Source organism: Muscardinus avellanarius (assembly GCF_963383645.1).
Source record: "Muscardinus avellanarius genome assembly, chromosome: 5".
In the NCBI taxonomy this organism is placed as follows: Eukaryota; Metazoa; Chordata; class Mammalia; order Rodentia; family Gliridae; genus Muscardinus; species Muscardinus avellanarius.
Genome location: NC_137790.1, coordinates 79178625 through 79189484, shown reverse-complemented (window position 1 = coordinate 79189484; position 10860 = coordinate 79178625). Strand labels below are relative to the sequence as shown.

The 10860-nt window shown below is 50.0% G+C and overlaps 1 protein-coding gene across 2 annotated transcripts; it reads left to right on the top strand.

Annotated features, from left to right (window-relative positions):
• Nucleotides 1-602: 602 nt before the first annotated feature.
• HES1 (hes family bHLH transcription factor 1) lies at nt 603-2630 on the top strand (the record flags this gene model as incomplete). 2 transcript variants are annotated; one of them, XM_080696802.1, is made up of 4 exons in its annotated part: nt 603-923; nt 1068-1163; nt 1396-1483; nt 2080-2630. In XM_080696802.1, exons 1-4 carry the CDS (start codon nt 816-818, stop codon nt 2628-2630), a joined length of 843 nt encoding a protein of 280 aa, XP_080552928.1. In that variant the 5' UTR covers nt 603-815. The 2 variants fall into 2 exon arrangements, with proteins under 2 accessions (XP_080552928.1, XP_080552929.1); XM_080696803.1 differs by lacking the exon at nt 1068-1163.
• Nucleotides 2631-10860: the final 8230 nt, after the last annotated feature.

Genomic DNA, 10860 nt, shown 5'->3' with positions numbered 1-10860 from the left:
GGTGCAAAGCATTTATTTTCCTGCCCAGGTGGAATTTTATATTTTTTCTATCATGACCTATTTTCACCTCCTAGACATAAAGAATCCGAGCGGGAAATTGTTTTAAGATATTTAGGTAACATACCTTTGGGAGAGTTGCCCCCTTCTCTTTAAACCACTGCAGATATAGTGCTTTTTTTGTGTTCCTGTTTTAAGACTATATCTCAAACGAACTTATTACACAGTAGCCCTGTTACACATGACAAAGAAAGAGCAAAGAATCCGGCTCCGAAAGAAACAGACCAGACCAAAAGCAAAGCAGAAAATCCTCCTTAAAGCAAAGCCCTGAGCGGAGCGGAGCAAAGGGTTAAAATCCTTTTGATTGACGTTGTAGCCTCCGGTGCCCCGGGCTCAGGCGCGCGCCATTGGCCGCCAGACCTTGTGCCTGGCGGCCAATGGGGGGGCGCGGTCCACGAGCGGTGCCGCGTGTCTCCTCCTCCCATTGGCTGAAAGTTACTGTGGGAAAGAAAGTTTGGGAAGTTTCACACGAGCCGTTCGCGTGCAGTCCCAGATATATATAGAGGCCGCCAGGGCCTGGGGATCACACAGGATCCGGAGCTGGTGCTGATAACAGCGGAATCCCCCGTCTACCTCTCTCCTTGGTCCTGGAATAGCGCTACTGATCACCAAGTAGCCATAAAATATTACAATAAATCTTCAGCACTTGCTCAGTAATTTTGTGAAAGTCTCACATAAAGAGACATAAGCAAAAAAAAAAAATTGCGTGGACTCCAAAAATAAAATTCTCTAGGGATTTAAAAAAAAAGAGAGAGAAAATGCCAGCCGATATAATGGAGAAAAATTCCTCGTCCCCGGTGGCCGCTACCCCAGCCAGTGTCAACACGACACCGGATAAACCAAAGACAGCATCTGAGCACAGAAAGGTAAGGGCAGTGCCTATATATCTGCAGACCTAGGAGGTTAAGTCGCGATTGCGCGGGTGTGGGGGGCTCCTTTCTCTTACAACCTCAGGTGAGATGGCAGATCCCATGGGAACTCAGGATTTTTTTTTTTTTCCTCCTTTGCAGTCGTCAAAGCCCATCATGGAGAAAAGACGAAGAGCAAGAATAAATGAAAGTCTAAGCCAGCTGAAAACTCTGATTTTGGATGCTCTTAAAAAAGATGTAAGTGGGGATGCTTTTTTTTTTAATTAAAAAAAATAGGAAATGCTATTTCTCAGCTACGGTTTCTCGCCTGCTGTCCGAGGCTCTTACGCCCGCCAGCACTGCCTTCTCCAAGGCAGGAGGGCCAGGGTCCCGAGATCTGGGCGCCGCGGCCGGGGGGAGGGGACCCCCAGTAGTCGGAGGCAGCTGACGGGGGGTCTCACTGTCCTCCCTTGCTTCCTCGTCTGTGCAGAGCTCCCGGCATTCCAAGCTGGAGAAGGCGGACATTCTGGAAATGACAGTGAAGCACCTCCGGAACCTGCAACGCGCACAGATGACGGGTGAGGGCGGCTGGCCGCGTCCCCCTCTGCGGGCGTCCCTCTCGCCCCGCGGTGATTTCTTCCAGACTTCCGCCCGCGGTTGTGAGAGGCATTCAGCTACGTTTTACTGCCTTGGCTCACTCTCGTGTTCCCACGGTCTGGGTCTTATTTATAGCCACAACTCCAAGTTGTTACTGTTCCGGAAAGGGAGGGAGGTCGTAGCCGCGAGGGTGGCGGGCGGCTCAGCCGCGGAGGCAGCGGGTAGGGGCGAAAGGACCTGGGACGGCGGCGGGTTGGAGCTGAGCGCAGCCCTGGCTCGTCCGCCCAGCCCCATGGCCGAGGGCGAAGCGAGGCTCGGGCGGCGGGTGGCGTGGCCTTACCCGGGGTCACGTCGCGCGAGGGGGTGGGGGCGGCAGGTCTGGAGCTGAGGTCAGTTTAAACAGGACCGGGCAGGAGGAGGGCGTGTGTGGGCTCCGGCCCCCGCGCAGCGTGCAGAGGCGGCGGGTGTCTGGGTTCGCGGGCGCGTGGTCGGGGCGGCGCCGCGGGGACCTCCCAGGGCGGGAGCCGAGCCGCGGGGCCGGGCCGTGGGTGACCCTCCCGTGTCCTCCGGCCCGCAGCCGCGCTGAGCACCGACCCGAGCGTGCTGGGGAAGTACCGCGCCGGCTTCAGCGAGTGCATGAACGAGGTGACCCGCTTCCTGTCCACGTGCGAGGGCGTTAACACGGAGGTGCGCACCCGGCTGCTCGGCCACCTGGCCAACTGCATGACCCAGATCAACGCCATGACCTACCCCGGGCAGCCGCACCCCGCCTTGCAGGCGCCGCCGCCGCCCCCGCCGGGACCCGGCGGCCCCCAGCACGCGCCGTTCGCGCCGCCGCCGCCGCTCGTGCCCATCCCCGGGGGCGCGGCGCCCCCTCCCGGCGGCGCTCCCTGCAAACTGGGCAGCCAGGCCGGAGAGGCCGCCAAGGTGTTCGGCGGCTTCCAAGTGGTGCCGGCTCCCGACGGCCAGTTTGCCTTCCTCATCCCCAATGGGGCCTTCGCGCACAGCGGCCCGGTCATCCCGGTCTACACCAGCAACGGCGGGAGCTCCGCGGGTCCCAACGCTGTGTCTCCTTCCAGCGGCCCCTCGCTCACGGCGGACTCCATGTGGAGGCCGTGGCGGAACTGAGGGGCTCAGGCCACCCCTTCCTTCCCTACCTTCCTCTCTTCCCTCCCAACACTAAACAAGGACTGGGACACTAGGAGAGAAGACTTTTGTGATTAAGCGGTTACTTTGTGTTTTTTAATTTCTAAAAAGTTACTTTTTTGTAGAGAGCTGTATTAAGTGACTTACCATGCACTATATTTGTATATATTTTATATGTTCATATTGGATTGCGCCTTTGTATTATAAAAGTTGAGATGACATTTCGTTTTTTATACGAGATTTTCTTTTTTATGTGATGCCAAAGACGTTTGAAAATGCTCTTAAAATATCTTCCTTTGGGGAAGTTTATTTGAGAAAATATAATAAAAGAAAAAAGAGTGAAGGCTTGTATGTCTTAGAACTGGTTATTTCAGGATATGTAAAAAGAGGCTCATGGTAGAGTTTAAATTGCAGGTAATCTAGGAATTCAGACATTGGCTCTTAATTTTTTTAAAAATTCATCAGATTTTTCACCAACACTCCACAAACTAAAAAGATGTAAGGTCCATCTAATTGCAAGGTAAGGCTTCCCAGATAAACGTGTGGTCATCCTTTTAAAAGCTTTCAAAAAATCGTTTAAAGTCATTCAGTCCTTGCCCTTGTGTCTTCTGAGAAGGACTGAACTCAGGAGGTTCACTGGATCTAGTCTTACTGCCATTGCTCCAGACGGGTTTCTCCTGCAGCACCGCTTCCCTGGGATAGTTAACAGCCTCCAAATTAAAGGCATTCTTAAGGGCTGCAACCTCCTCCTCACTGCTAAGGCCTTCATTAGTCTATCCTTGGGTGCAGGTAAGCATTCCCTAGCACCGGCATCCAAAAGTCTGAAATGCCTCTCTGTACCCTCTTCAAGCAAGCTGAAAGGTCAATAGATGCCTTGTGCCAAGGGACTAGCTAGTTAGACTCCCAAGCGGAGCCCAAGCCCAGATGATTAACACCAGACATGTGTTTTTGATAAGTTTCTGTGCTTGGCTCTAATAGAGAAAGCCTGTGGGGGCTGCGCTGGCAGGCACACAGGCCATCTTCCCCTTTTAATACAAACAGCAAGCGACCCCTTCGCTTGGTCATGCCCCATTTCCAGGCAAGATGTGGGCTCCAGATAGAAGCAAAAGGGTTGTCTCGGGTTTCAGCTCACATAACCCTCCTTAACAAGTCCTAACTCAAAGCGGACAGCTTTAAACTGTGCCAGGATCTGCAGGGAATTTCTTCCAAATCCCATCACAAAGGCTTGTCAGATTTTGTCAGATTTTGCCAGGTGTTTGACTGCATCCAGGTGTTGGGGAAATGAAAACCACGAGCCCTGCGAGACCAGACACATCAGCCGCGTTGTGGGTCTGGCCGGCGCGCCCGCCTCCCCCACCGCCCCCACCGCCGGCCAGTCAGTCCTCCTCCCCGCCGAGGCCCCTCCCGCCCGCCTTCACCCCCCTGCTCCTCCAGCGCGCCGCTTCTGGGAGGAGAAGGATGAGGCGGGAGAGATCAATCTTTGAAGCTTTCCTAACAAAGATAAAGCCAACGATTTTCTGTCTTGTTTCAAAAGCTTTACCTCTCCCCCGCCTGGCCCAGGCCTTTCCCACAGGCCGGCGTGGAGGGCGGCCCTATCGCAGGAATGATCTCGCAGACAGCAGTACCTTGGGCCCCAGCCTCTGCCCCAGAGGGAGGGCTTTACAAGAGACATTTTTTTTTTTTAATTTGGCCTCCACTTTTCTTATTTTGTGTACATGAGAGGTGTCCAGCACACTCTCGATCAAAGAAACACCCACGCCTTTTTAAAAAAAAAATCATATCATTTTCCACTGATTTCTCTCTTGTTTAGACACAAGCATAGTAACAGTTGCTCCATTAAGACACCCATCCCAAACACAATGCTTCTCTTTGGTTAATCCATCCTCTGGCCTCACTTAGTTCTTAACTGTCCTGGTAGAAAAAACCCAGACATTAGGGTCTCAGTTTTTATAAAGTAATTGCTTTATATTGATATCCTTTGAAATTCACTGGAGAAAGCCAGCATAATCTCCCTATCAACTGAAAATTAAATTTCTATCTCTTACCTTATATTGAAAATGTTCATTTTAACTAACATCATCACAAAAAGACACAGTATCTTCCTTCAGAGAAGGAATAAATGGAAGCCAACATCTAGAATTGGTGGTTTGAAAATCATACTCCCGCCCCCCGGAATTTGGGTTTAGACTATTAGATGAAGCATTTGTTTCTGCAAAATATTGAGAGGGGACTGGGCATGGAGGCACAGGCTTTTAATCCCAGAATTTGGAAGGCTGAGACAGGAGGATGGCAGGTTCCTATCCAGCCTCAGCTACTTATGCCCGTTGCAACTAGTGAAACCCTGTTTCAAAATAAAATAAAAAATAGGGCTGGGGATGTAGCTCGGAGGTAGAATCCTGCGTTCAATCCCCAGTACCGCCAAAAAAAAAAAAAAAAAAAAAAAATGGGGAGGGGTGGAGGCCCTAGGTCCCAGCTGGGACATTGAGGTCACCTTAGATAAGTCACTTTTCTTTTGTGTGACATTTCCAAGTCCATAAATTGAGTGGACTTATCTCTAGGACATTCTGCCCTCCTGCATCCTGACTGTTGCTGGAATAAGTAGCTGGGGACAGAGAAAGCTTCAAAGACGGTGTAGCTCTTGCTTCCCCAGGGCTGTTGGGCCTGGAGTAATTACGTGGCCTCGGGGCACACCCACAGCCCCCAGTCACTAGCCTCTAGCAGTGCTGATCCCCCTGAGAGATAAGGCACAGCTCCCTATCCGGATGCAGCCCTCTAGCCTGGGCAGCCCAGCTAAGCGCCCCAGCCTCTCCTCGCAGACCCTTGGGGCCCGCCCTCTCCCCCACCGCCGTCTCCGGCAGCATCCGGAGCGGGAAAGGCGCCCAACTGGGAAGGGGGGCAGGGTGTGGATCTCCCAGATGCAGCCCAGCGCATCCTCCAAGCTGGGTTTACCCGTGCCCCATCCGCCCCACGCGTTCCTACCTCGGGGACCCAGGGGATTACTGGACCCCCTCCTAGCCCCTGCCGTCCTGGGGAACCTGTCATTAAAGTCAATTAACTTTTCCCACACCCCTTGGCCGGTAACAGCCCGCTGCTAGCTTCCTCCGGGCTCCTAAGTGCATCCAGATGCGCGGACGAGCTGCGCCCGCCGGGCGGTCGGGGGCTCCCGGGAGGCCGGGGGTGCGCGGCCGGGGCGGGAGCCGGCCAGGGCGGCCACACCGGCCGGCCCGCGGCCTCGCGGCCAAGGTGGCTCGCTTAGCAGGCCCGGCTGCTTTCTGGCAGGAAATGAATAGCTCCCAGATGAGCTCAGGCAACCTGAGAGGTCGTGAGAACGGCGCGAACCCCCCCCCCCGCCCCCGCCTGTGCAGCCGGCAGCCTGCCAGGCCGCGGGGGGAGCGGGCGGCGGCGGCGGGAGGCCGGGCGGGCGGCGGCGGGCGGCGGGGAGGGGGAGGAGGGGGGAGGAGGGAGGGGGGAGGAGGGAGCGGCCGACACACGAGCCCGCGCCCGCTCCCGCTGACAGGCAGGCCGCCGCCCGCCCGGGGCGCAGCGCTGCGCCTCCCAGGCAGCAGCCCCGCCGCAGAGCCGCCGCGGGTGGGGCCGCCCGCCAGTGTTTTTCCAGTTCCCCCGGTAGCTCCCGGCCGCATTTAGAAGCCGGGAAGCTGGGCCCCGGCCAGTGTCAGGGCACCGGGGGCCCTGGCGGCCCGCAGAGCCGGGCCGGGCGGAGGCAGGGCGGGGCGGGCCCATGTCGGCCCAGGGTCGGCCCCACACAGGGCCTGGGCGCCGCCGGGAGAGGAGTCCGGCTTCTCAACCCCCCAGCACCTACGAAGCGCCCGGCAGCCCGCGGCAGGCGCAGCGACCACGGGCTGATGGCGACACAGGCCCTGCCAGCCTCACCCCGCGCTCTGCTTAACCAGGGAGACAGACAAACGCGCAGATGACTCATCCCGCGCGCGATGTGCTAAGTGCTGGAACTGGAGTTTAAACAAAGGACACCCAGAACTGAGAGATTAACTCTGATTTGAGAGGAAACCAGGGAAGGTTGGGTCCCCCCCCCTTTTTTTAGTACTGGAGGTTGAACCCGTTTTACTTCTGGGCTATACCCCAACCCTTCTTAATTTTTATTTTAAGATGGGTTCAGTTAAGTTGTTGAGACTGACCTCCAACCTGTGACCCTCCTGTCTCAGTTTCCCAAGTACTGGGATTACAGATATGCACCACACCACACCTGCCATCAGGAGAGGTGAAAGATACACTGAAGAGAGAGTCAGAAATAGGAAAGTGGTGGCGCACGCTTGTAATCTCAGCATTTGGGAGACTTAGTGAAGACCTTTGCAATTCAGTGAGACTTTGTTTCAAAATAAAGAATAAAAAAAATAGGGCTGGAGGTGTAGGTCAGAGGTAGATTGCCCCACATCCCAGTACCACAGAAGGAGGAGGAGGAGGAGGAGGAGGAGGAGGAGGAGGAGGAGGAGGAGGAGGAGGAGGAGGAGGAGGAGGAGGAAGGAAGGAGAAATGGGAAAGTGAGGGAAAATGCAGAGACAGGAAAAAAATTACAGGTCCAGCTTGGGGAGATTTCAGGAAGTCCATTATGGTCATTTTATTTCAAGTTTGAAATACGAAACAAATTTGCTTAGAGATCAAAAAAGAGAGCTAAGTTACCTGCCTCATTCCTTTGTTAACTGCAGTATCATCCAGAGGTTCAAAGCACATGATCTGACTCCAGGTCGCTTAAGCTTTTGAGCAAGGAAACTTATTAACTCCTCTGTGCCTCTTTTCATTCATTTATTTCGTAATTTGGTTGTTTTTATTTTAAGAGATGAACTCCCACTTTGTTTCCTAGGCTAGCCTGGAACTCCTGAGCTTAAGTGATCCTCTTGCCTCAGCCTCTGGAATTAGCTGGCACTACAGCCTCTGCCCACCTTGCTGGCCTTTGTGCCTCAATTTTGTAAAGATGGTGCCTCATTACGATTGTGAAGAGAAATTAAACGCACCTGAAGCATATAGGCTGGCACTCAGCACATAAGCCATCGGTGTATGTCAGTTGTTATGATTTCTAAACAGCTGGTGGGGATGTTCACCAGACCAGAAAGCCAGCCATGGCCTTTGTCCAGGGATCACAGGGTCTGCTGGTAACTGCACCAGGCCCCAGAGAGAAGGCCTCAGTTTTTACCTCAGTTTCTCTATTTCCTGTGTTCATTTGGTAGTTATTGCACTGCAGAAATATAGGGAGAAGAAAGGCATGATTTATACCAGGCTCACAGCCCCATAGGCAAGACAGTTTGGGTTAAAAAAAAGTTACTCTGTATTAATGCTCTTAGAATGGGGTATTACTAAGTGTTAGTACCAAAGAAGGTTGAAGGACTGGGCCCAGGAGATCGGTCAGTGACAGAGCACCTGCCCAGCATGTGCAAGGCTCAGGGCTGGATCCCCAGCACCGCAAAAACAAAAAACAAATAAGACTGTATATCTAATGGGTAACTTTTGAGCCCTCCAAATTATAATGAAGTTTTGTGACCACAGAAACTACCGGCACAGCCAATAACTAGTAAAATTCTACCTAAAATAATATTACTGTTAAATGTTGAATTTTGTGGGACACAGTGGCACACGCCTGTAATCCCAGTATTTGGGAATGTAAAACAGGAAGATTACTGGTTCTAGGCCAGGGCACCATAGCTTAGTGAGACCCCATTTCAAAATAAAAATAAAAAGGATTGAGGGTGTAGCTCAGAGATAGAACACCCCTGGGTTCAATTCCTAATACCACACACACGCAAACAAAAAGTCTGATTTTAAGATTAATCATTCTAGGAGCTAGGGAATGTAGCTCAGGGTCAAATGTGTGGCTTTGGTCTCCAGAGCACACTCACATACACAACCAGTATTATTTGAATGAGCACAGCCATTTTGACATGGTCAGGGAATGAAGACAGGAGTCAGGGAATGTGGCTTCTAGTTCTAAATTGGCCTTTACCTATGAGATAGCCAATGCATACCCTTAGAGCTCTGGGCTTGTGTTTCCTCATTCGCAAGGCTGGACCACGAAGCCTTTGAAGTCTTTTGAACTCCACGGTCTGGACACATGATTTTTGGCTGAAACAACTTATATCACACATATCTCAGAACTTCCAACCAAGGTCCTGAGATGATTTTACAGCCCAGAATTGTGATCTGCAGTTAAAGATGTCAAAACGGAGACCTGCAAGATGGGCATTGCAATTCACTGTTATAAGAGAATAAGCCACACATTAGATTCTTGGAGACCAACCTGGATGGTGAATCTTGAGTCCACTTTGATGTAGCACATCAAAAAAACAAACAAACAAACAAAAAGACTGCATTTGACAGGATCTGCTCACATGTCTGCCACTGCAATCCTATCCTTTGCTGTGATACCAGAGTAGGATGGGTTAAAAATATTACCATTTTCTTTCTGCATCCTAAGACATATCTCCCCACCCGTTTCATCTATCCACTTTTCCCCTGAAAAAAAGAATGTGTTCTGCTGGTTATCAGGACTTTCTCCATTTAGGAAACATATTTCTGCACCTGGCTTGGGTTTTTTCCCCTAGTGCATTTTTTTAATTAAGTAAACTAAATGAGAATCTCAGCCTGAATTAGTGGACAATCTGAATTTTAAATATACAAGCCAGCCATGGTGAAACATGATTCCAGTACTTGGGAGGATTAGATAGAAGGTTAAGTTCTAGGCCAGCCTCAGCAACTTACCAAGACCTTGTTTCAAAATAAAAAATAAAAAGGAGCTGAGCGTGATGGTGCACACCTGTAATCACCATCCTTGCTAAGAAAGCTAAGAAAGAAGAATTGCAGATTCAAAACCAGCCTCAGCAATTTAGCAAGAATCTCAACAACCTAGTGAAACCCTATTTCAAAATAAAAAATAAATAAAATAGGGCTGGCGGTGTACCTTGGAGGTAGATCACCCCTGAGTCCAATCCCCAGTACTACATAAAATAAATAAATAAAAGTATAAAGGGCCAGTTGTGTGGCTTAGAGGTAGAGCAGCCCTAAGTTCAATTCCTAGTACCACCACTAAATTAAAAAAAAAATCCAGTAGGAAAAGCAATAGGTTTTGTAAACGCTTGGAGCAAGTCTGAATTTACAGTTTACAAAGCACTTACTTTCATAAAACTAATGCATTAAAATTTTTAAAGAGTGTATTCTTTTAAGCAGTTAAACAGGACTCTGACAATAGTGCTTATACTATAAGTCCTTATAATAAGAATAAAAGAAGCCATGATTGCAGTTCAATAATTAAAATCTAAATTAATAATAAGGCTTTACTGTAATCTTTCTATGTCTGCATATGTTTCCAATTCTAAGTTGTGTTTAGTCAAGAAGGGATCAATGCATTTTTTTCCTTAAAAATGTTAAGTATGACTCAGAGATAGTCATGTGACTAAAGGAACACTGTTATTTAAATACTTTGTTTCTCACAAATGTGATCTATTTTCATGTTCAACTGACTTTACTAATTTAGTTATTTATGTGAGATATGAAAGTTTAAAGTTCAGTTTACAAAAAAATCTCCAGCCAGGCATGGTGGCGCACGCTTGTAATCCCCATGCTTGGGAGGCAGAGACAGGAGGATCGTAAAGGTTCAAAGCCAGCCTTGCTAGCTTAAGAGACCCTGTTTCCAAATAAAAATATAATAGGTCCGAGAGCCGGGCGTGGTGGCACACGCTTGTAATCCCAGCATTTGGGAGGCTGAGACAGGAAGATCACGATTCGTGGACAGCCTCAGCTACTTAGTGAGGCCCTTTGCAACTCAGTGAGACGCTGTTTGAAAATAAAGAATAAAAAATTGGGCAGGGGGTGTAGCTTGGAGTTCAAATGACTCTGGGTTCCATACCCAGACCCATCAAATAAATAAATAAATAAATAAATAAATAAATAAATAAATAAATAAATAAATAAATAAATAAAATAGGTCTGGGAGTAGCCCAGAGGTAGAAGGGTTTCCAGGAACCCCAGTACCACCAAAAAAAAAACAAAAACACTTCCCGTCTAGAAAAAAACTATTACAATTAACAAACACTACCCCAAACTTCATGTTTTCTGCTACATAGTTTCTCTCCCATTAGCTTTTTCTCCCTAGATATATGGTTATAAAAATTTGACCCTAAGGCATCAAAATGTAACCAGCAATATTGCTCTTTAACAGAGCCCGGAGAGAGCAAATACAGTGTGTCAA